We start from the raw sequence: 26,209 nt of genomic DNA on the forward strand, positions 1-26,209 counted from the left end.
TCGCTGGGCTGCGTGCCCTCCAGTGTTGCTCCTGGCCAATCCCAGCGCCACAGGGCGTGGTTATTGCTTATCCTATGTGGGGTTAGAAATCTAAAAGGGGGATCGTGTGTGTGTGTGTGTGTGTGTGTGTGTGTGTGTGTGTGTCTGTCTGTCTGTCTGTCTGTCTGTCTGTCTGTCTGTCGGTGTGTCTGTCTGTCTGTCTGTCTGTCTGTCTGTCTGTGTGTCTGTCTGCACACTCACTCACACCGAGTAAACTGTATTGTTGAATGTAAAAAAAAAGCACTTCATGTGTATATATATATATATATATATATTTATTTATTTTTGTCATTTGTGTCCTAACGAATAATATTTACATGTCTGATGTCAATACAGTTCAAAATAAAAGAATTGAGAGTGAGTTCTGCCTGAGATTGTGCCCTTTTACAAAAATTGCCTTTTATCCTGTTTATTTTCTCAGGGAGACCTTTTGGGTGAAAACAGGGTGTATATAAATGGCTATAAGTAGAGTACAGAACATGCTAAAAGCTCACTTTTTTTTCTCCTGGTGAACCCAGAGACGTACATCTTCATTTTGAGGTATTGCAAATCACTTTGGTGCTAATAGATAATTTACTGTGGGTCTTGAAAGATGACCAACAATTATGAAAATCTTTGGCCTGTGCTAAATATTGGCAGTCCTAAACTGGCCATGAATGAGTTAACAACAAGTTGCTAATCTGTGTTAAGTGTCGCTATTAACATCGTGCATAATCAATCATTCCGCATCATGACAGTTGACCAGTCAGCCAGAATAGAAAGGAAAACTCCCGTTACAACTTTCAAAATAAAAGTACCATTGCAACTTTTTTTTGTATGTGTGATCCGAAATACCACAAGTACCAAAGAGGAAATAAAGAAAACATTTGCATAGAAACCTGTTTTAAATTAACATAATGTTGCCTTCAAAAAGTCAATTTTAACCGACTGAGTCATGCAGTAACGCTTTTAATTTGAAAATAAAAGTCTAGCTTCCGTTTGCTGGGTTGAGTTGGGCTCTAGTCTCTTAAAACAGACTGTCTCATCTACATCCGGCGAATGCAGCTATACACAGTCTGTACGTTACACCCCCAGAACATGCACAAGGAAGTTCGGAAAAAAAACCTTCAGACAGGAAAGAAGTTCGACGGAATCCGACCAATCACGACACGTGTCCACGAAAAATGCGGCATATTGGATTCTGATTGGACTAATGAGCGGAAGACCCGCCTTTCTGCGATTCTGATTGGACTAATGAGCGGAAAACCCGCCTTTCTACTTCCCATTCCGGTTGGTGCATGATTCTCCCCCACGAAGTACAGACGGTATGGCGGAAGCATTTGAAAATTGCGGAAGCCAACTCGTCTGTTCTAAGAGACTAGTTGGGCTCAGTAACATCAGAAAAATGATCAGTGAAGAAAAATCGCCTTGACCACAGATGGATGTGACATGACTTTAATCTTCTCATGTAATATATCTATCTCATGTAGTTTAACCTTCTCCTGCAATCTTTCTCATTCAATGGTCAATGTTACAGGTTACAACGGGACATTTGAGTGGTTGGACTGCCCTCTATTGGACAGAACGGAACATAACAATAACATGCTGATTAGGCTTTTATATAAAGTCTATACGTAAAATTCAAAATTCATAAAAAATTGAATAAAAAACGAATATTAAAATAAAAGCACTGAAAATCAAATTGGATTATTGAGGAAGATTGACAGCCCTAGTAGACACCGGCAGTCATCCTCACAGTGTGCACACAGGAATTCATCGTCACAGTGTACACACCCGGGCAGTCATCCTCACAGACACACATGGGCAGTCATCCTCACAGTGTACACACCCAGGCAGTCATGCTCACAGTATACACACCCAGGCAGTCATGCTCACAGTGTACACACCCAGGCAGTCATCATCACAGTGTGCACACCCAGGCAGTCATCCTCACAGTGTACACACGGACAGTCATCCTCACAGTGTACACACCCAGACAGTAATCCTCACAGTGTACACACGGGCAGTCATCCTCACAGTGTACACACCCAGACAGTCATCCTCACAGTGTACACACGGGCAGTCATCCTCACAGTGTGCACACCCATGCAGTCATCATCACAGTGTGCACACCCAGGCAGTCATCCTCACAGTGTACACACGGGCAGTCATGCTCACAGTATACACACCCAGACAGACAGTCATCCTCACAGTATACACACGGGAAGTCATCCTCCTCACAGTGTACACACCCAGGCAGTCATCCTCCTCACAGTGTACACACCCAGGCAGTCATCCTCACAGTGTACACACCCAGGCAGTCATCCTCACAGTGTACACACCCTGTCCATGTTCACACAATTCAACCAGACCGATTCTGAAAGGTAAAATCCTTTCATATTCCCTCTCATTTCTCTTTGATGTACAACACAAATGTACTTTTCTGTCTGTCATTCCCAATCCCTTACTAAAGCCATTAGGTAACGATTTATTTGCAGAAGTTATTATTAAACATGAAAATCGGGTCAAATATGAATGGTTGTTTGTCTTGTGACGATCACCGACTGGAGGTCATATGTTTTTTTTTTGTTTTTTTTTGCCACATACCACTACATCACTGCCTTTCTCTCTTCCTTCTTCTCTTTCTCTTTCTCTTTGTAGGGGAAAACTTTGAGCAGAGCCCGCTGAAGAGGACCTTCAAGTCCAAAGTTCTCGCCCATTACCCTGAAAACGTGGAGTGGAACCCCTTCGACCAGGATGCAGTCAACATGGTAGGTGGCCCCTTTACTGCGAAAGAATTGTATCATGACTGGGTGCAAAATGGGTAGGGGGTTTGGCTGATAAATGGGACTATTGAGTTCAACTATAGAGAGGCAAAGTGAACGTCACTTCCTGCTTCAGTACTGTCCCAGAAAAAAAAATGTATGTTGTTTTTTAAGTTTTGGACCAAGTGAAATGTTCTGTGGTCTCTCCCGATTCTAAATATATCTGAACCGTTTGGTTTGAACAAAAAAAAAATTATAAGCCATTTACGAAATGTCTATGGGAAAATAAATGGCAGAAGAAAATCTCTAGTACAGTGCTGAAGCAGGAAGTGACGTTCACTTTGCCTCTCTATATGCCACCAGCATGGCAGGGAAAAGGCTTGTGGGAACATTTACAGGGGAAAGGAATGGAACAGAGGATTATTTAAACAGGTTAGAGGGGCGCAGACACACTCTCGCATCATGGTTAAAGGGATATGCCAACATTTTTGGACATTCGCCTATTTGCCATTCTGTATTGCCGATAGTAGTGTGTGCATGTATGTTGGTGTGTGTATGAGATTGTACATGTTGAAGATCATTTCTATGCACATGTGTTTGTCTATCTGTGTGTGTCACTAACTCGCAGTGTGCATTGTCGTACATTTGTGTACATGTTTGTGTTTACGGTATGTAGATTTCTTCAATTGTTTGTTGTGTCAGGGTGTGTATAATCGTACACATTTGTGTGTATGTGTGTTTGTGTGATCATGTGTGTGTGTGTGTGTGTGTGTGTGTGTGTGTGTGTGTGTGTGTGTGTGTGTGAACTTATGTGCGCATGATGATATCGGCACTTAATAGGTATCGGCCTTTAAAATGGCTTTAAAAAGGCTTTAAAATGAGATATCGACATCGCCCTGAAACAAACATTTCTGCCAGTATGACTGCATGCTTGATTGTATTTATGTCTGCATCTGCCAGTTTGGCCATCACCATAAGAGTAGGCATTAGGCATAATAATCTGGTAATGCCACTACAGGAGAGACTTGATAGTCTCTGAAATTAGGTGGGGGGGAAATGTGCGTATATAGCCTATTGGTATCGGCAATCGGCCAAAAGAGTTGGAAAATATTGGCATATCTGATATTGGCAAAAATCCAATATTGTGCATCCCTAGTGTGTTTAGACTTGTGTGTCTGTATATATGCATGTACTTACTGTAGATTGTGTTTGTCTGCATGTGTGCATCAGTGCGTGTGTGATCTGAAGCCACGGGTACAGAGGAGGTGTTGGGTGCGGGGTGTCTCTGGCTCTCGTGATACAAGGTCACCACCCTGCCCCGGCCGGCGTCAGCTCAACACTGCTCAATAATTCAGACACAGCTTCTCGACTTACGTCGGCATGGAAACTGGCCATTGTGTGGCACTGCGGCTCTGAAATCAAACACGGGGTTCGATTGCAAACGGACGTGGGTGACGGGAGAGAGACGCAGAAGTGTCATCTCTAGCTCTCTCTCTCCCTCTCTTTCTCTATCTCCCTCACTCTCTCTTCGTCTCTCTCTCTCCCTCTGTCTCTCTCCCGCTCTCTCTGTCTCTCCCCCCATCTCTCTCCCTTGCTCTCTCTTCTCCCTCCCTCTCCCTCTCTCTCTCCTCTCTCCCTCTCTCTCTCTCTGACCTCGATGAAGCCCCTCGTTTTCCCATCTTCTTCAATCATGGGATCCTCCTCCTCCCACATCTCCATCCCTCCATGTCACTTCCTTGGCCTCCAGCCCTGGTCTCATAACAACATACCCCCTTCTTTTTCTTCTCACTAAAGAAAACGCTTGCTAATAAAATGCTGATATTGGCCTTTTATTAAATATCGGATATTGGCCAGTCAGGTTCCTCCATGACCACAGTCAGCTACAGATAAACAATCTGGAAAAGCTGGCATGAAATCAAATTTTATTTTTTTCTGTAAATCATGTCTTCATTTTAAAAGGCAACACAGAGTTTCCCCTACCATTGAAAAGGTGTGGTGGGTTTGCCTGATTAAAGAGCTGCTACTAACACTATTTATTAACACTATGAATTGAACGGCACAACAGCTGTTAGGATAGACAAGGAACGCCTGTAATTCATAATCCATGTTGAATTAACCACTGGTCAAGGCTGATGTTTGTTTTCTTCCGGAAAAGGGCACGTGATGGGGGTGTGAGAAATCGGGGGAGGACGTGGGTGGCTGCGTCATCATTTTGGAAAGTCTCTGTTTCCGCCCATCAAGAAATCCAGTCCTGGAGTTCCTGAGCTAAAACTGGGTCAGCATGCAGTGTTTTCAAAAGTGGGAAATGGGAGTCAGAGTAGTATGGGCGCTAGTAGGCTTAAAGGTTAGCGTTAGGGTTAGTCTGAGAGTCAGAGTAGTATGGACGCTAGTAGGCTTAAAGGTTAGAGTTAGGGTTAGTCTGTGAGTCAGAGTAGTATGGACGCTAGTAGGCTTAAAGGTTAGCGTTAAGGTTAGTCTGAGAGTCAGAGTAGTATGGACGCTAGTAGGCTTAAAGGTTAGCGTTAGGGTTAGTCTGGGAGTCAGAGTAGTATGGACGCTAGTAGGCTTAAAGGTTAGCGTTAGGGTTAGTCTGAGAGTCAGAGTAGTATGGACGCTAGTAGGCTTAAAGGTTAGAGTTAGGGTTAGCCTGTGAGTCAGAGTAGTATGGACGCTAGTAGGCTTAAAGGTTAGCGTTAGGGTTAGTCTGAGAGTCAGAGTAGTATGGACACTATTAGGCTTAAAGGTTAGCGTTAGGCTTAGTCTGAGAGTCAGAGTAGTATGGACGCTAGTAGGCTTAAAGGTTAGCGTTAGGGTTAGTCTGAGAGTCAGAGTAGTATGGACGCTAGTAGGCTTAAAGGTTAGCGTTAGGGTTAGTCTGAGAGTCAGAGTAGTATGGATGCTAGTAGGCTTAAAGGTTAGAGTTATGGTTAGTCTGAGAGTCAGAGTAGTATGGACGCTAGTAGGCTTAAAGGTTAGCGTTAGGGTTAGTCTGGGAGTCAGAGTAGTATGGACGCTAGTAGGCTTAAAGGTTAGCGTTAGGGTTAGTCTGAGAGTCAGAGTAGTATGGACGCTAGTAGGCTTAAAGGTTAGAGTTAGGGTTAGCCTGTGAGTCAGAGTAGTATGGACGCTAGTAGGCTTAAAGGTTAGCGTTAGGGTTAGTCTGAGAGTCAGAGTAGTATGGACACTATTAGGCTTAAAGGTTAGCGTTAGGCTTAGTCTGAGAGTCAGAGTAGTATGGACGCTAGTAGGCTTAAAGGTTAGCGTTAGGGTTAGTCTGAGAGTCAGAGTAGTATGGACGCTAGTAGGCTTAAAGGTTAGCGTTAGGGTTAGTCTGAGAGTCAGAGTAGTATGGATGCTAGTAGGCTTAAAGGTTAGAGTTATGGTTAGTCTGTGAGTCAGAGTAGTATGGACGCTAGTAGGCTTAAAGGTTAGCGTTAGGGTTAGTCTGTGAGTCAGAGTAGGATGGGCGCTAGTAGGCTTAAAGGTTAGCGTTAGGGTTAGTCTGGGAGTCAGAGTAGTATGGGTGCTAGTAGGCTTAAAGGTTAGCGTTAGGGTTAGTCTGGGAGTCAGAGTAGTATGGACGCTAGTAGGCTTAAAGGTTAGCATTAGGGTTAGTCTGGGAGTCAGAGTAGGATGGCCGCTAGTAGGCTTAAAGGTTAGCGTTAGGGTTAGTCTGGGAGTCAGAGTAGTATGGACGCTAGTAGGCTTAAAGCTTAGCGTTAGGGTTAGTCTGGGAGTCAGAGTAGGATGGGCGCTAGTAGGCTTAAAGGTTAGCGTTAGGGTTAGTCTGTGAATCAGAGTAGTATGGACGCTAGTAGGCTTAAAGGTTAGCATTAGGGTTAGTCTGAGAGTCAGAGTAGTATGGACGCTAGTAGGCTTAGAGGTTAGCATTAGGGTTAGTCTGAGAGTCAGAGTAGTATGGACACTATTAGGCTTAAAGTTTAGCGTTAGGGTTAGTCTGAGAGTCAGAGTAGGATGGGCGCTATTAGGCTTAAAGGTTAGCGTTAGGGTTAGTCTGAGAGTCAGAGTAGTATGGACACTATTAGGCTTAAAGGTTAGGGTTAGTCTGGGAGTCAGAGTAGGATGGCCGCTAGTAGGCTTAAAGGTTAGCGTTAGGGTTAGTCTGGGAGTCAGAGTAGTATGGACGCTAGTAGGCTTAAAGGTTAGCGTTAGGGTTAGTCTGGGAGTCAGAGTAGGATGGGCGCTAGTAGGCTTAAAGGTTAGCGTTAGGGTTAGTCTGTGAGTCAGAGTAGTATGGACGCTAGTAGGCTTAAAGGTTAGCATTAGGGTTAGTCTGAGAGTCAGAGTAGTATGGACGCTAGTAGGCTTAGAGGTTAGCGTTAGGGTTAGTCTGAGAGTCAGAGTAGTATGGACACTATTAGGCTTAAAGTTTAGCGTTAGGGTTAGTCTGAGAGTCAGAGTAGGATGGGTGCTAGTAGGCTTAAAGGTTAGCGTTATGGTTAGTCTGAGAGTCAGAGTAGTATGGACACTATTAGGCTTAAAGGTTAGCGTTAGGGTTAGTCTGGGAGTCAGAGTAGGATGGGCGCTAGTAGGCTTAAAGGTTAGCGTTAGGGTTAGTCTGGGAGTCAGAGTAGTATGGACGCTAGTAGGCTTAAAGGTTAGCGTTAGGGTTAGTCTGGGAGTCAGAGTAGGATGGGCGCTAGTAGGCTTAAAGGTTAGCGTTAGGGTTAGTCTGTGAGTCAGAGTAGTATGGACGCTAGTAGGCTTAAAGGTTAGCATTAGGGTTAGTCTGAGAGTCAGAGTAGTATGGACGCTAGTAGGCTTAGAGGTTAGCGTTAGGGTTAGTCTGGGAGTCAGAGTAGTATGGGCGCTAGTAGGTTTAACGGTTAGCGTTAGGGTTAGTCTGGGAGTCAGAGTAGTATGGACGCTAGTAGGCTTAAAGGTTAGCGTTAGGGTTAGTCTGGGAGTCAGAGTAGGATGGGCGCTAGTAGGCTTAAAGGTTAGCGTTAGGGTTAGTCTGTGAGTCAGAGTAGTATGGACGCTAGTAGGCTTAAAGGTTAGCATTAGGGTTAGTCTGACAGTCAGAGTAGTATGGACGCTAGTAGGCTTAGAGGTTAGCGTTAGGGTTAGTCTGGGAGTCAGAGTAGTATGGGCGCTAGTAGGCTTAACGGTTAGCGTTAGGGTTAGTCTGGGAGTCAGAGTAGTATGGACGCTAGTAGGCTTAAAGGTTAGCGTTAGGGTTAGTCTGGGAGTCAGAGTAGGATGGGCCCTAGTAGGCTTAAAGGTTAGCGTTAGGGTTAGTCTGGGAGTCAGAGTAGTATGGACGCTAGTAGGCTTAAAGGTTAGCGTTAGGGTTAGACTGGGAGTCAGAGTAGGATGGGCGCTAGTAGGCTTAAAGGTTAGCGTTAGGGTTAGTCTGGGAGTCAGAGTAGGATGGGCGCTAGTAGGCTTAAAGGTTAGCGTTAGGGTTAGTCTGGGAGTCAGAGTAGGATGGGCGCGAGTAGGCTTAAAGGTTAGCGTTAGGGTTAGTCTGGGAGTCAGAGTAGGATGGGCGCTAGGCGTGAAGGTCTGGCTGGGAGTCAGAGTAGGATGGACGCTAGGCATAAAGATAGCAAAAGTGATGTGTTTTAAGACAAACGTATTAGTGTGGAGCCAGCCTGTCTTGAGTCCCATGATGAGATAAATGGGTTAATAAATGGGTTGATAAACGCTGTTTCAGAGAACTTTCCACCCCCACAAGAAGACACTTTTGGGTTGAAGCACAAAATACCTGTAAAGAATGTCAGCACAAAATATTGGCTACTTCAGTCTAAATAGATTGAATCCTTGTGTGTGTATGTGTGTGTGTGTGTGTGCGTTTGCGTGCGTGCATGTGCGCGCGTGCGTGCCTTGCTGAGGAGTGCTGGGTCAGGCCAGCCTTCTCTACCTCTCTAATTGGGAACAAGGGCCATGTCTTTATGTGGATCAATGGTGACTGACTGAGATCACTCCTATCTCTCTCTCTCTCTCTCTGTCTCTCTTCCCATCTCTCTCTCTCTCCCCCTCTGTCTTTCTCAGAGCAGTCAGTGTGATAGGGATGATTGAAGTGATGAGGAGATTATTGTGTTACAGTAGGGGTTTGTGATGTCCTGCTGAATTAGGCGGTTAACGGCACGGGGGCTGCAGGGAGCAGCACACTTCAAGTTGTGTTTATCTGTGTTGGCACAGCACTTGTTTCAAGTCAGAATCAGAATCAGAATCAGAAAGACTTTAATGATCCCCGGGGGGAAATTGGGACAAGTTACAGTAGCTCGCTCACAGAACACACATAGCATAAAATAGACAGTAGTAAATGCAATATAAGCAAATAAGCAGAAAAACACAACATAGCATAGAATAACTAGTAAATGCGATAGAAGCAAAAAATAAGTAGAATGTCAGTAGCAAAATACAATTCGTAGAGTAAGTATACATTCCGTGTCAATTATCATTATTGCACCCTGGCCTTATATTAAGTCGGCTTGCCCTATACGTTACACGTGGCTCAGCCATGCTCAGTTAACCTATCGGCTGGCTCAGTCTCAGGGAGACTGAGCGTCTCCGAGGTGCTCTTTTAAGAGAGGCATTAAATAGACCAATGGCCACAGGCAGGAATGATTTCCTGTGCCTCTCCGTATTGCATCTAGGTGGAATCAGTCTCTCACTGAACGTACTCCTGTGTTTGACTAGCACGCCGTGGAGTGGGTGCGAGTCATTGTTCATGATGGAGCGTAGCCTGGACAACATTCTCTTCTCTGACACCACAGTCAGAGAGCCCAGATCCAGCCCCACAATGTCCCTGGCCTTACGGATCAGTTTGTTGAGTCTGTTGGCATCCGCTGCCTTCAGCCTGCTGCCCCAGCACACAATAGCATACAGGAAGGCACTAGCCACTACCGACTCATAGAACATCCTGAGCATGGTCCGGCAGACGTTGAAGGACCTCAGCCGTCTCAGAAAGTAGAGACGGCTTTGCCCCTTCTTGTAGAGTGCATCAGAGTTCTTAGCCCAGTCTAGTTTATTGTCAATGTACACTCCAAGGTACTTGTAATCCTCCACTATGTCAAAACTGACCCCGTGGATTGAAACAGGGGTCACCGGAGCCTTGACCCTCCTCAGGTCCACCACTAGCTCCTTTGTCTTTGACACGTTGAGCTGCAGGTGGTTCAGCTCACACCATGTGACAAAGTTGGCCACCACATCCCAATACTCCTCATCGTCGCCAAGTCGCCATCGTCGCTCAAGTCATTTCCTATTCAGCTCTCAGCACCCAATCTGTTCATACTGTAATTGGAGAGCCGGTGGCGCACAGTTACACGATAGCGCACAGTTACATGGGGACACAGTTGCTCAACTGTGAATTGCCCAACTGTGATGTCATCAGTGATGAAATAAATCCTTCCTGGGATGAGCCGATGGCGCAGTTGCACGATGACGCCTAGGTGGGTGGGCGGTGTCTGTCTGTCTGTCTGTCTTGAGTAAGTGGGTTCCGAGTCCTGTCAGTCACGATTTGTGACAGAAGTGATGGGTTCTGTATCCTGTCAGTCACGATTTGTGACAGAAGTGATGTCACTCAGGCAGTTGGGATGTCACTCGAGCAACTGTGATGTAATATGAGCCGATGGCACACAGTTGCACGGGGACACATTTTCACAACTGTGATTTGCCAAACTGTGATGTCACTCGAGCAACTGTGAATACTATAATTGGAGAGCCGATGGGGCACAGTTGCACGATGGGGCTCCCGCTCTTCAGTTTGTAATCTGTACAACGTTAGTCCGGCTCAAATAAATCCGGGGGGCCATCGAATGCCTCGTCCATATTCTCGAAATCAGATCAATGTTGTTGACTATTCAGCCATAACTTCCAAAATCATTCAGCTACGCTATCTGTTACGCGAAACAGACGTGGCAGCTTTCAACCACAGCTAACCACTGAGACTTGAGCAAGACTCATGAGACTTGGATCAAGTGGAAGGAAAATTATATCTCTATAATAATGTCATGATGGAATAATCTGATCGTGTTAGTGGTAAACAAAACAAAACAAGCTCGTTTAGTCCAGTAGGGGCATGTGGGAAACGCGACAGCCAACTATATATATATATATCATCCAGGTTGAAAAATATTGAAATTCTCCTTCAAGCTCTATTTATTCCAGGATGCTGCTGACTGGGTGTTTATATGAACAGGTTATGCTGATTAGGGTCGGAGGTTGGCTGTGACATCGTCACACACACGCATGCACGCACGCACGCACACGCACACACACACACACACACACACACACACACACACACACACACACACACACGGCAAAAAAAGATCTTGGCACGTAATTTATTTTTGTTAATTTTCTTAAGTTAATGTCTGCAAATGAAGCGAACGAGGTGGTGTCAAATGTCGTTTTCTTGATACAAGCAAGGTCACTTATCCTTTCAAGACAATGACACTTCATAATAATAATTTTGTTGTCCCTAGAAAATCTCATTGAATTCAAGTGAAACTTAAGACCATGTTGCAATGGAATCACACCAGCTGGCGTAGCAAGGCCCCCGACTTAAAACGAACGTGGTCCAGGGGCGTAAAGTGGGGTGGCCAATGTGGGAGCGACCCCCTAGCTCGGATCACGCCCATTTTCGAGCTCGGCCTTTGTTTTTATGTCAACTACAGACGCGTAAAGTTTCGGGACTGCATCTTGCATGGTTCTGACGCTATTGTGTTCGTAAAATCAGACTGACAGACAAAATAGAAAATAGAAAATGCAGGTTTTTACACCTGTCTTTAGGCCTACCCAACAAGTTGATCAACCAACTAAACTTCCTGCATTAGCTGTCATTGTGCTTGTCTACTGTATTTCAACATTATATTACAATGTTTACAATGAATACCAGTGTTTCCCCTAGAAAAAATTTCAGGCCTGGAGGGATTTCCAAACGTACCCCAGCCGCAACGGTGGGGGCCCTCGCTGGCGACGCTAAACTTTTAGCTAACCTGTTCCTATCTATTATGGGATGTGCGTTTCCCAGGCAACGACACATGTTGACATGTTTTGGAACAGCGCTGCACGCTGGCACAATGCTCCTAAAAGCAAAATGCTTATTGTTTTGAATGATTTGGCATCGTCTATTACTGTCAACACTGTCAACACCAGTATTGTTGTATTGTAATAATATGCCATAAAGGTTTATTGAAATTTTGGGGAGAGCAGGAAAAAAAAATCTGGCCTGGCGGGGGCGCCGTTGGCCTGGCGGGTCCGCCAGGCCTGTAGAATGGTAGGGGAAACACTGAATACTGTTGTCTTTTTGGGTGTAATTCTCCCACACTTCTTCCTCTGTATGAGTGAAAGATAAATTTCACCCTTGTGATGTTAAATGATTTCAGCAAAGAAAATAAAAATGTGAAAATAGCACATAGCCTACATTGTCGATTAATCAGTTAACACATAGTTTGAACGATCAAATTCTTAACGATCGATTAATCGATTGTGGATTAATCATTAACATCCACACACACACACACACACACACACACATAGGTGAAAACAATACCAGCTGATGCTGCCGCGGCTGGTAACATGCTGTCGTGGCTGGTAATTATCTCCTCTTTAGCAGAATCTTTACTTCTTTTTTGCTGAATATGAAATATGTCAGAAAAACTAAATTACTTGATGGACATGTTTTCTCGGGGCACACACTGTAAAATCAATAATTTGCCCTGTTCTACAGTTGTCAATAACTCATGGCCCCCTCTCTCTCCCTCCCTCCAGCTGTGCATGCCCAAAGGCCTGTCCTTCCGGACGCAGGTGGACCAGCGTGACCCTCAGTTCCACTCCTTCATCATCACCAAGGAGGACGGCTCTCGAACCTACGGCTTTGTCCACACCTTCTACGAGGAGGTGACCAGCCCGCAGATCTGCTCCGCCATGCAGACGCTCTACCAGATGCACCAGGCGGAGCACGCCTCTGCCAACCACCCATCCTCTTCCTCCTCCTCCTCCTCCAGCATGGACTCTCTGGCGAGCAGCTTAGACGAGGCAGACTCCCCCACCTGCTCTTCGTCCTCTCGGGGGGGCGGGGGCTACGACTCTTCGCGGGACACCCTCTACGTGTCCAAGGCCCTGTGTCTCATCACGCCCATGCCCTTCATGCATGCCTGCCGCAGCTTCCTGTCCCAGCTGCACAGGGCCGTTACGGCCGCCAGCGCCCCCCCGCTGCCACTGGAGAGCTACGTGCATAACATCCTGTACGAGGTGCCGCTGCCCCCTCCAGGACGCTCACTGAAGTTCCACGCCGTATACGAGCCTGTGGTCTGCCAGAGGCCTGGGCCGGGCGAGCTGCCGCTGGCCGACTTCCCCCTAGGCGAGGCCTTCTCCCTGCTGGGCACGGAGAACCTGGTCCAGCTCTTCACTTGCACCCTGCTGGAGATGCAGATCCTCCTCTACTCGCAGGGTGAGCATCACTACGCACGCTATCCTAGTGTTTTTATTAGGGCTGCAACTAACGATTATTATTCGATTATATTCTCGACTAATCGATTAGTCCTTAAAATGTCACAAATTGGTGAAAAAATTCTTTTTCCCCAAAGGTGAAAAAAAACTTTTCCCCAAAGCCCAAGATGACATCTCAAATGTCTTCTTTTGTCCTGACCAACAGTCCACAACCCAAAGATAATAAGTTTACTGTCATAGAAGAAACCATCAAATATCCACATTTAACACGTTGAGTGCCATGGACGAGATATCTCGTCTTACATAATCCAACCGTTGAGTGCCAAAGACGAGATATCTCGTCTTACATAAACATTTTTTTTTTTTGACGGTGGGACATCAATCAACCCCTTTTACGTCTTCTATATCAATATTGGAGGAAGAGAATGTGTATAATCTATTTTACCGACCACTAAGTGGCGACAGTTCTCTCCAGACAGAGAGAAAGCCACAGCCACGGGTCCGCTGGAGAAAGCCAGTCTAATTTTCAAGGAAATAGCTGGGCGAAAACTCTTTCGATTTCACACACACACACACACACACACACACACACACACACGCGCGCGCGCGCGCGCACACACACACACACTCGAGTACCTTTGCGCATAAATAAGACCAGAATCGCAAAAGCTTCTTCAAAGATCTCAGCCGACACCTCAAGAAACGAACGAGCCAGTTTTACAGTCCAGACTGCCCGAGAGCGGCCGCGGAGCCTCCTCCCTCCGCAGCACAGACGGAGGGAGGAGTTTGGAGACACACACACACACACACACACACACACACACACACACACACACACACACACACACACACAATACAGTATACAGACTTGCCCAAGGGCACCCATAATCACAGGCACGTGAGGTGGTTCTAAAAATCCATTTATCTCTAAACTCTCTGAAAATCTCTGAAACCATGCTGTACTCAACGGCTAATATCTACATAACTACTAACTCTGCAAACTAACTCTTTTAGACAGAGAAAGCACACATTCTATTAGTTCTTTTTAGATGATTGGTGTTCACGAAGTCTTAACAGAAAAGAATCCTCGGCTCTTGTAAAATGAGCCAGAATCCTCAAAAAAAAACCTGGCACAACTTAACTACAGCATTGAAAAAACGGCTTGCACTCAATGTGTTAAGAAGCTGGAACAAGATCATTTTTGTATTTCCTTTTCTTAAAGATTTCTCTAAACAATCAATTATACAAATAGTTAGCAAATCATTTTATCGACTAATGATTAATTGACTAATGGTTGCAGCTCTAGTTTTTATATGCATGTAAACACAGACGCAGCACAGGCACCCAAGCACCTCTGACCGGCTTAAGGCTGAATTATGCTCACCCTGCCGTGAAGGGCGCGGGGGTGGAGCGAGGGGCGGGCGCGTCAAATTACGTAAATTTGTTGGGCGTGGTTATTCACTAGCTCCAGCGGCCGCTCGCGTTGTGCCTGACTTTTTTTCTAACATCGCGAGCTTCTCTCCAAACATGGCCGCATTTAAACCATTGAGCCCTGAACACTGAGCTGTGTTTTCGCCACATTTCTTGACCCATGTGGTAGGCTATAAACTTAGATTTGCAACTGTTCGTTTTTAGTCATTTCACCAAGTAAATGTGTTGTGTTGAGAGCATTATTGAGAGAGATTAAAAGCAGCACAGAGTAGTAGGCTATCAGGGCTGAGTAGTAAAAACGGCTTTCAGTAAAAACAAGTTTGGTGAGTCCTTCATGTGCTGATGTGCGGTCGTTTGAGAGTGAAAGCGCACTCAGTACTGCACAGCGTTTCATTGCGACTTTTCACCATTGTACAATGCACACAATACATGCTGATCACTTTCTGAGTATAATGGCATCTGCCCCAGCGCGAGGTCTGCACGGTGACTCACGGAGACTCGCGGGGCCCCACCCCCACGGAGCTTTGCTCGAGCATAAGAGCACCTTTACTTGTCTCTGTGTGTTGTGTGTTTAAAGGGGCATTAAGTAATCTATAATTTATCAACCTCTATTATCGACCAGAGGAATTACAACAGCAGCGGCTCTGGCACACAGCCCCTCCCCCACCCCTCCTGTAACGGCCTGTAATTGACACAAACAGTAACGTCCGATTTTGACAATAAGGAAGTTGAGTTGGCTAATTAGAGCAGAGATACAACAGAAACAGCTAGAGAAAAGGTAAGAGCACCGCATTTATATAGCGCTTTTATCCAAAGTGTGTGACAATGTGCCTACATTCACCCATTCACACAGACATTTACACACCGATGGTGGCAAGCTACCACGCAGAGTGCTGGCAAAACCATCGGTTGAGTATCTTGCCCAAGGACGCAGACTGGAGGAGCCGGAGATCGAACCACCGACCTCTTTTCATTTCATTAGTGGACGACCCGCTCCACCTCCCTGCTGCCCCCTACCCTTAATACTGTAATAGTAACATTTGTCATTTCTTTTGTCATCTGCTTTATTGGCTTGAGAATAATGTGTGCTTATGTGTGGCACTGACCTCCATCGTCAAGCAGCTGAATATGCAAATAGGTGTTGGAAAGAAGAAGTTGGAAGTGCCGTAGATGAGGAGTTTTTGTTCTATAACAGATTAAAAAAACACAGGACATGATGTAACTATCCTTTGTGCAAGCACTTACTAGAGAGTGTTCTTGCTGATGGTGTCTGCAACACTGAAGTGGTAGCGAGTCTTCTTGCTGATGGTGTCTGTAACACTAAAGGCTGAGGATGGAAGGTTGACACAGAGGAGTTCTCAGGTGGGCACCCTCCTTCCTTGACGTTTTCCTGTCACGGTGTTGTGCTTCAGCAGCTAGCTCGGCATAGTGGAGATGTTTTCGCTCATAAGCCTCGTCCACTGAGTCCTGACCTCCCAGGGTACAGTGAGCTCCATGATGAAGACTTTTCTGAGAGAAGGGGACCAGAGCACCAAATCAGGCCTGAGGTTGGTGGTGGCAATCTCTGGTGGAAATATGAGTTGCCGGCCAATGTCAACCACCGTCTTCCAATCACGGGCCAAGCGTAGCTTGTCTCGCTCCAGCGGTATGGAGCTGCTCTTGGTTACCTTAGCCCCCTCCTGGACAAAGGCATTTGTTCGGTTGGATGATGCTGGTGGTAGGGAGTTGGTGGTGGCTCGCTTGTTTTCCAGGGTGGAGGCAAGACATTTTAGGACTTGATTGTGACGCCATGTGTAACGCCCTTGGGTGAGGCTGGGAAATCGCAGCACCTTGTGAAGTAATCATTGAGTCACACTGTTGATCAACAACCCTATTAGAGCTGCAATGATTACCGGTAGTCATTCGATCATCAGAAAATTAATCACCAACTATTTTTTTATAATCGCTTAATTGTTTATCGATTAGTCAAGAAATTAATCGACACATTAATCGATATCGAAAATAATCATTAGTTGCTGCCCTGTGGTTCGGAACGTCTGGCTTTCACACTTGCAAGTGTTCCGTGCCCGGACACGCCAAAGCGCTCCCCAGACCACCTTTTCAAGTGGATCTGTCACGGTTCCCCCGTTGCACGTCCGGGCACGGAACAGAACACAATGTTCACACTCATCAAACGTTCCAAAACTGGGATCAATTTGGGGACAAGTGTCCTCGGGAACGGTACTGGGGCGCCAGTGAGAAAACACCCTAAGAGAGAGAAGGCTCTCAACTTGAGAGTCTCAAGTGAGCGCGAAGAACCTCTGAAGCGCTCCAAAACGTTTCATATATCAGCCTAAATGACGTGCACTACTAAAGGGATCGGATTTTCCTCAACACATTTCCGAACTTTGAAGCATTCCTTCTAGGTTTCCCCTCTATTATTCACCGTTGCAGCGAGAGACTGTGCGGTGCTTTGCTACAGGTGTGTGTTGGTGGCTGTGTGGGTGCAGACTATCCTGGGGAGAAGCCAGATACTTTACTGAGTCAGCACTACTTTTGAACTACTTGAACTAGTTTTTGGAGTGACTTCACCCTTCGCCCTACATTTCTCTGGCCTACTCTTTCTCAGTTTCGCTCTCTGCCTCCTACATGCTCCCCTGCGCTGCACTCTGCTAACACACTTTCTCCGAGGCTTGTTTGTTTATCTTTTGCACAGTCACGTAAGTAGAAACGGTTAACATGTACTGTATATTACACACACGCACACAAACTCCACAAACCTCAAAATAAAACCACTATACTCTGCAGCATGCCTATAGCAATGCACTCTCCTGTTCCTGTGGTGTAGGCCATAAACTGTAAAAAAGATGGACGTAGTGAGGGTGACGTCACACATTGGTTTATGGACCGTTTTGAAGCCTTGACTTTGCCATTCTGGTTGCTGCCATCTTGGTTTTTTGGAGCCAGAGGTGACATATTTGTAGCCATATTTGGCCTGCTATTGGTCCATGATTGCTGAGCTGCGCAATCACTGGACAGGTGACCTGTCATTCACATCGAAAACATAGCATTTTTTACCATCTATTTTACTCAAATCATCCAGCTACTCTTCGTGAACATCCACAAATTAGGGCTGCATCCCATCTACTGAATTGAGACAGCGTACTGTAGATCCGCCATATTTTCCCAAATGACGTACTGGTGAGCTCACTGCACAGGATTTCAGAGTTTTCAAATGGTTGGCTCTTGCTGGAGCCGCCAAGCACTCGTTTTTCCAAAGAGTAGCATAATGACTGCATTTCTCGGTTCATTGATTTGTGCACCTTGATGGAGCGCGGTGGTGGAGCGCCCCGGCTACGGCACACACTTTCCCTTCCATAAGACAAGGTGGGCAGCTGGACTGGAGCAGCAGGATCCTTGGAGGAGGAGAAGGGGAAGGTTATATCTCACAGCTGGCCTGGAGCAGCAGGATTCATGGAGGAGGAGGAGGGGAATTCCCCCCCTCATGTTCTTCAGATAGGGGGGATTTATAGACTTTGGGGGGGGTTTATACGGTCGCCGGCTAAAGACTGGTTGTTTGAAGCCAGATTCATAGGAATATCTAATTTTAAATTGACATTAGGATTAGACGGTTGTGATGTCATTATTCAGTCTTAACTATCATATTATTTGCTCCTTTTCTCACTCACTCCCATGTCACCCCCTGCTCTCCCTGCAGGGCTTGAAATTAACTTTTTTGATCACCAATATGGCTGCTAGATTTTAAAGTGACCAGCCAATTAGAATTTCCACTAGCCAAAATGTTTTTCCTTGAAATAAACCAGAAGGGGAAGAGTAGGGTCAACACCGGCTGACCAGGGGGGTCCAGTCTCAAGGGCAGCTGCCCAAGAGACGGACAGGGTCAAAGGGCCTCTTGAACATGAACAATGAACACAGAGCCCTCTGACCAGCGCCTTGGTCAGGATTTTCCAAAAGCCAAGGGGAGGCCGCAAGAGTAGAGAAGCGTCTCCTAACTCCAGCCCCCATTGACCTGTAGCCAGCAAAAGGGACCTCTTGGGCAACCAGGTCTCCCCTGCCCGACCGGGGGAGTGCGAAGGCCCGGGGATAGGTGTGAGCCAGCAACCCCAGCCAAAGGCGTAGTCTCTCAAGCCAGACGATCTCTTCCAGAAATGGGCACTTGAGACTGGTGACTTGGACTTGAGTCGACTGGAGTCCCTGTTTGATGACTTGCGACTTGACAAAAAATAAATGACTTGAGACTATACATGAAAGTTAAAGACTCGTGACTTGACTTGTTTGTGTTCAAATATTAACTTACTTGTTCAACCTTCTTGACTTGCCTTAATTAAGGACTTGACTTGACTTCACATAACCTGTAGTCTTGCTGGCCAGCCTCCTCTCCCTTCCGTGAGAGTCATCTGGCTGCACGGAAACTGGGATAAGCCCTCCCTTGCTCTACAGCTGCTCCGCATTGGAGCGACTGTTTCAGTTGCGGCCGGATGTCCGCTCCCGGCTTACAAGCTCTGTCATTGGCTCCGACCATGTCAATCAGAGCGGCTTCCGCTCCCTCCTCCCTGTGTGTCGCTGTAAACAGTGCCCTGCCGCCTCAGTGAAAACAACAACGCTAACTAGCTAGCAAGCTAACGGAAACCTACACACTAGCTCGTTGCTACACGCTGAAAATGGCAAGTTGGATTGTTGGAAACTATTTTCCAAGGGCACTGCCACCATCGCAATCCCACAATGGAGACCTGCGCCGCCAGACTCTTCTCACGGTAGGGAGGGGAGGCTGGCCAGCGAGACTACATAACCTGTGACTTGACTTGACTTGACTTGACCAAAACAAAATGACTTGCTTGAGACTTGGACCAAATGACTTGGGACTTACTTGAGACTTGGACCAAGTACCTGAAGCTAACCCTTGAACACGGGAGACCGACTCAGTGCAAGAAGCAGGTGCCTCCCAAATTCACCCTGGTGAGCCAGGTAACCCGATCGGACCACTGGTCATAAGTCTGCAAAGGGTCAAGGGGTGTTGACTAAAAGTTCCAGTTTTCCTCTTATCTATATTCTGAAGATTTGTCCAGAGGGGTTTGTTCATATATCATTCATAGCCTGATTTATATAACATTTTATTCCTAAAAACATGGCTTTTTTATGGCTGTTGACAATATTTTCTGATTTATGAAGTAATAAAAAGATATCCACAATTCCCTCTGTAACAACCTTTGACTCCAATATGTCAACAAAATGAAACAGGAATTTTGAATCTGGCTTTATCAAATGTTCAGATTTCTGTTCTGGAAAGTTATGCAAATGAGGGAATTTTTAATTAGATAATGCCTCATTTGCATATTTAAACATAAAAATTCAGAAAACTTGTAATACAATAAATACTTATTAATCAACTGGGTAAGTTTCACTGCGATATGTTTTAGTTATTTTTTTTACCCTATACCCCTATAGTGTCTTGCGCCCATAATAGGTGAAAATGTAAAAAAAAGAAAAGAATGAAAAGCTACTCCTGTGGAAAGGTTATCATATATTTACTTATAGTGACCCTATAAACAATTTAGCATCGGTAAAGTTTTGCCCACTCAGTTGAGCCTGATATCTGGTCTGGCTCATGGACTATAAGGGCGCACTCTGAAATGCATCTCCGCTGGACAGCAAAAAAGCCAGGCCCTCCACTGCCTGCTCCTCTCTCATCCATCCTTTGATGAAAGATGGGCCGCAGTGTCATTCATCATTCTCAGCGTCGGACGTAATTGCTCCTGAAGGGAGAATAATTAAAGACATTGTGAAAAACATTCCCGTTTCTGTTCCAGTACTCATCATTTTTCACCAGGAATCACCTTTGGCATTTAATCTGGCGTCCGACTGCGCGACCCGGCTGTCAAAACGAGAAAAATAAAACACACGGAGCTTAATTTGGCTGGAGGCAGGTTTTGGAAGTGGGGAAAACCTCTCGAGCGTTCCATGGATGATAATGAGACGACATTCCCGCCATATGTTCTCACGTTGTTCCTGATCAATCAACAAGCTATTATGCCATGACAGATGGAGGCATCGCCCCACCCCCGAACCCCCTACCTAGTGTTGTAGGCGAGTCTGACTTGACTTGGACTTAAGCGCTCATGACTTGGACTTGAACTTGGGCATTCATGCATTCAGACTCCGAAGATGGAGACTCGGACTTGATAATTGTTTTTCCTGTTTTTTTGTAATAGGCCCTAATAATTTGGCATAAGATATTGATAGCTATATTAATACATATTGAATTCCGTGCCAGGGCAGGCACGTGTTTCCCACCTACATGTGGATTCACGCTCATGTTCAGTAACTCCGGGCTCGGATTCAGGTAACGGGGACTCGACTGGGATTCTTCTTTGCTGACTCGGACTTGGACTCGGATCTGGGGACTTGAAACTTGACTTACAGCCCAAACACACCATACGCCGAAGCTACGCCGAAGCAACGCATCGCGGAGGCAGTTTCATTTCAGCGCTGTTGTTAACAGGTGAGACCGACCAGACCCAGCTGCATGCCACGCCACGCTGAAGCTACGCTGCACGTGTGCTGCCGCGATAGTTTCAGCTTCTGTTCTATGTTTCAAGCGTGCAATGCAAGCTGTGAGCCGGGGCAGGGCAGCGCCACTCAAAATAGAGCGAGGCGTGAACAAAACAGAGTGTTTCTGGTGTGAATAGCAAGGCTGCTGCTCGAAGCTTCCGTGAAGCGCTGCTTCAGTGCTACTTCTGAGATGCCTATGGTGTGAACCAGAGCTACGACTCGAGATATAGTGACTTGACTACAGCAGTGCCCCAGCCCCAGCCCCAGCAGTGCCCCGCTCACTCATTGGCTGTGACAGGTAGGAGGAGAAAGTGACAGGCCAGCGTCTCCTCCAATCATGCGGAAGGTCCAGGGGCTCCAGGAAAGTAATTACATGTAATCAGTGCCGCACATTTGTATTCCTGCCAGGCTTCGCCGAACCTGGCAGCCATTCAATACAGCAGGAGGAACCAAATATCCGTGTAAACGCGACAGAAACTGCTGTTACTTAAGGAAGCATGAAAGTGATGCTCAAATCAGCGTAATCTTTGTTAAATGTTATGCAGAAATGTCAAAGATGTCCGCCGTCTCTGTCCGCACACTCACATGATCTCACTTTCCCTATAATGACAGCTTTTTTATGGAGGCAGTTTCATTAAATTTTATTTGGCTGGTCATTTAATTCATCTCGTTTCTCACGTTTTTGTGTTTGGTTTAGATTTTGATTCTGTCATCCAATTCAGCTGCATCTTTGCTTGTCACAATGATTGTTCTGTATCGATTATTCGTGACTTTTCTGCTCTATTGGATAGCTGATGGGAGAGAGAGAGAGTGGTGACATGTGACAAAGATAGGCTTAATTCAAACCTGCAGTGACTTGGGGTTACATGATATGTGTCTCAGCCAACTGAGCCACCAGGTCGCCTGCATTTCATCACTGCCAGGTGAAAACCTTGTAACCTCCAGCATATCGATATGCTGGAGGTTACAAGTGAGGGACTGGCAAAACCTAAAACCTATGGGCAAAACATTCAGCGGGTTCTCTGTTGTTTGGAGCAGTAGGTGTCATTAATCTAGGCTGATTACTGCATTCAAAATCAGTCTTGCTGTCACTCAGTGGGCGTGACCATGCAGTGACTTCTGCCTGTGACATCACGTGCATACCCTCTATATGGGAAAACTGGCCTCAGAAATGAGTCTGACCCACGGCCACCTAGAGTTTAATTAAAGCCTCTTTACAGTAGAAAACATAACATAGCTTGAAAGTAATAATAGTAATAATAATGACAACAACAACAACAACAACAATAATAATAATAATGATAATAATAATAATAATAATAATAATAACAATAACAATAATAATACTAATAATAATAATAATAATAATAATACATTCATGTGTAATGTTATTTTAAAGGACTATGCTTGATATAGAATTGCATTAGCCTCTTGTATTGTGTTATATTAGCCTGTTACCCTGTAAGGTGTTTTGTTGGGCATGGTTAAAACTTTTTTCTTGTGTGTTGCGTTATTTGTTGCTTATGTTATAACTTGGCCCTGTACCATTTATTTTATCTGGCAAGCTGTCAATGGAGGCCAGAATATAAAAAAGAAGGCATATAACCCTAGCCTGGGTAAACCCAGCGTCCACGTGACCTGCTCTCAGACCTGCTCTGCTCTCGTAGTGACTGAGAGCAGGTCTGAGAGCAGGTCACGTGGAGGCTGGGTTTACCCAGGCTAATATAACCCACCCTATAACCCATAGGGGATGGGTGATGAGCCAGATTGTTTCCCAAACTTTTTCACATCAAGGTCCCCTAAACTAGACCACAGACCCCCAATTTTGTGCCAGGGTCCCCCATCCAATAAAACTTTTGCTTTTAGATGTTTTCCTCATGGTTGCCATGGCAGCCATTTTACTTTCCACTATAACCTAATTATTTTTGCATCAAATCTCCTGAACCAAACATGATGACAGAATAGGTGATGTCTACCCCTTACTGTATGTTTTCATGGTATGATCCAGTGTAGGAAATTAGCCAGGGGCAAGGCCAAATATGCTCTAATAAATCTCAGAATGCACCAAAAAAACATGATCAAGGGGCAAAAATTGTCCCCAAGATTTTGATAGGCCTAATTATATTCTCATTACATTAATTACATTTTCATTTGCTTCTCTAACACACACTAACACAATTAACTTTTGTAAAACACCCCAAAAAGGGACCTGGGCTTGGCCTGGACACGAAAGTTAAAATTAAATCCATGCCATGGACCAGCAGGGTACAGAGGAGGTCATTTCCATTGTGGAGCACTTCACAATCTCCTCCACCAGCATGACCATGCTGGTCAAGCAATCCCCAGCACAACCATGTTGGTCCACCAGCTTCACCATGCTGGTCCAGCAACTTCACCAGCTTTACCATGCTGGTCCACCAGCTTCATCAGCATGACCATGCTGGTCCACCAGCTTCACCAGCTTCACCATGCTGGTCCACCCGCTTCACCATGCTGGTCCACCAGCTTCATCAGCATGACCATGCTGGTCCACCAGCTTCACCATGCAGGTCCACCAGCTTCACCAGCTTCACCATGCTGGTCCACCCGCTTCACCATGCAGGTCCACCAGCTTCACCAGCTTCACCATGCTGGTCCACCTGCTTCACCATGCTGGTCCACCAGCTTCATCAGGATGACCATGCTGGTCCACCAGCTTCACCAGCTTCACCATGCTGGTCCACCAGCTTCACCATGCTGGTCCACCAGCTTCACCATGCTGGTCCAGCAACTTCACCAGCAAGGCCATGGTAGTTTACCAGCTTCACCAGCAAGCGTTAGCTGGTGGACCAGCAAGGTAATGCTGGTCCACCAGCATCAGACCAGCACTAACCAGCATAGACCAGCATCAGACCAGCACTAACCAGCATAAACCAGCATAGACCAACAAGAAATTCATGCTGGTCTATGCTGGTTTTTTCAGCAGGGTCAGCTTTTCAGGAACTAAGGAAAAATATCAGTTTTTAGCTCCAAAAGAAATTAATTTCCTCAAATTCATACAGTAGAGGAACCATGTAATCTTACAGTACTTACAGTAAAATCAACAAAACTGGACTTTGTTTTCATATGACAACAGCGATTAGTTGTCATTTTTTTCTCCTCCTCTGTTTGTACTCGTATTTCTCCACTGTGCTCTTATCACCTCACCTCTATGTTTGATTGCCGTGCAAACAAATAAACTAAAGTAAAGCCAGCTCTATGCATTCAAAGAGTTGAGCCGTTCAGCGCAGTCAGCTCGTGTCGATCAATCCCCCGATGCACCCTTTCAGTTTCAAAATGACTTGACGCATCTCGTCCTGTTTTTAATGCTTGGCTTTTAACGGTGTCGGGAACGTATTGTAACGTGTTTGGGTAATCCAAGTATTACCTGTAATGTGATGTGCAACCTAAGTGTCTGGATCACAGCTAGGAACTGATATGTGTGGGTGTGTTCCTAGGGGGAAGGGGATATATGTGACCAGCGGCCGGGGCGGAAGCCAGTCAGTGCCATGCGGCGAGGAGACCGGTTGTTATGGGTAGAGCTAGCGGTGTGAAGCTAGCTGCTAGGAGCTAACGAAGCCTGTGAATAAAGACCCTGTACCAACTACAACTCTCCGTTCTTTGGCGTATCAGCGATACGTAGGGCTGGGTTCAAAAAATCGATTCTCCGATTTTTAATCGATTTTCATTTTAATCCTCGATTATCGATTCATATGTCCAGAGATCGATTTTTTTTTTATTAAAAAAAAAAAAAAAAAAAAAAAAAAATTTTTTTTTTTTTTTACTAAACAGGCTAAAACATTGTGCTGTGTGTGGTAGTTGAAACATAGTTTCAAGTTGACGTTTAATTATGTTTGTAGTTGAAACAAAAACATAAATACTGTAGGCTACATGAATGGAAATGTTTGATCATTATTAATATCTACTTTTAGAAATTATATAGGCTGAAATCAAATCACTGTGCATAATTGTGAAAGTGTCTTTATTGACAGATGAAAAGGCTGTTATTTACCCTTTGTCACCACGTGGTGAGTAAATATATGTGTAACTAAAACCATTAAAATTGACAACAGGTCTGCAACTTTTTTTCCCCATGTATCTACTTGGCTGGTTGGAAACCCCTGTGTTACATAACTGGACAGTCATGTAATTCAGGGTACAGCTCAAAAACCACGTTTTGGTATCACTAACCAAATCCAATATTGAAAATTGATCGAATCGGAATCGAATCGAATCGAATCGAATCGAATCGAAATTAATCGATTCGCAACCTTGGGAATCGGAATCGAATCGATTCTTGAAATTTGAACCAATACCCAGCTCTAGCGATACGCTACATTGGCGTCAGAAGTTTAAAACGGTGAATTACCTCCAGAATCGGCAAGATGGTTAACAAGTTCCTGAAGAGAGAGAAGCAAAGACTCAAACGGGAGGCGGGAAGAGAAAGAGCCGGGGCGGACTACCAAGCACCCGAGGAGAAAGAAGACGGGGTAGACGCGGCCGCTACCACAGAGATCCAGGCGGGGATAGCAGCAGCAAGCCTGGGGTTTGTGATGATAAAATCCGAACTAAACGGCGATATCCCCGTAGCCACGGAAGCTACCCCGCGGCTCAAAGAGGCTAGCAGGCGGGCTAACGAGGCTGAAGCACGGCACGCGACGGCGGGGGATGGCGCCCGCAGAACCAGGAAGGACGTGCTCGTCCCGAAATACAACGGTAAAGGCGAGTGGGAGGCATACTGCAAGCAGTTTGAGGAGGCTGCAGAATGGAATGGCTGGACGAGAAGGGAGAGAGCCAGCCATCTCGTGATGTCCCTCGAGGGCGAGGCTACGGCGTGCGTGTCGGCAATAGCGGATACAAAGGACTTGGATGTGGTGATGGGGGCCCTGCGGAGACGCTTCGGACGATGTGAAGAGCAGGCCATCGTAGCCGCGGAACTGTGTAACAGACGCAGACGGCAGGGTGAGTCGCTGCGTGCACTGGCAACAGACATTGAGACT

General features: G+C 45.8%; 1 protein-coding gene across 5 annotated transcripts in view; it reads left to right on the forward strand.

Annotated features, from left to right (window-relative positions):
- Positions 1–26,209, forward strand: part of dennd5b (DENN/MADD domain containing 5B) — a gene marked incomplete at its 5' end in the record, with an annotated part of 208,069 nt that overhangs the window by 118,019 nt on the left and 63,841 nt on the right. For all 5 annotated transcript variants that reach the window (XM_083651323.1, XM_083651324.1, XM_083651326.1 and 2 more), the window contains 2 exons: positions 2,680–2,789; positions 12,531–13,212. In XM_083651323.1, the coding sequence (XP_083507449.1) occupies positions 2,680–2,789; positions 12,531–13,212 (792 nt within the window). The remainder of the gene's footprint in view (positions 1–2,679; positions 2,790–12,530; positions 13,213–26,209) is intronic.

The sequence above is a fragment of the Poromitra crassiceps genome (assembly GCF_964638095.1).
Source record: "Poromitra crassiceps genome assembly, chromosome: 2".
In the NCBI taxonomy this organism is placed as follows: domain Eukaryota; kingdom Metazoa; phylum Chordata; class Actinopteri; order Beryciformes; family Melamphaidae; genus Poromitra; species Poromitra crassiceps.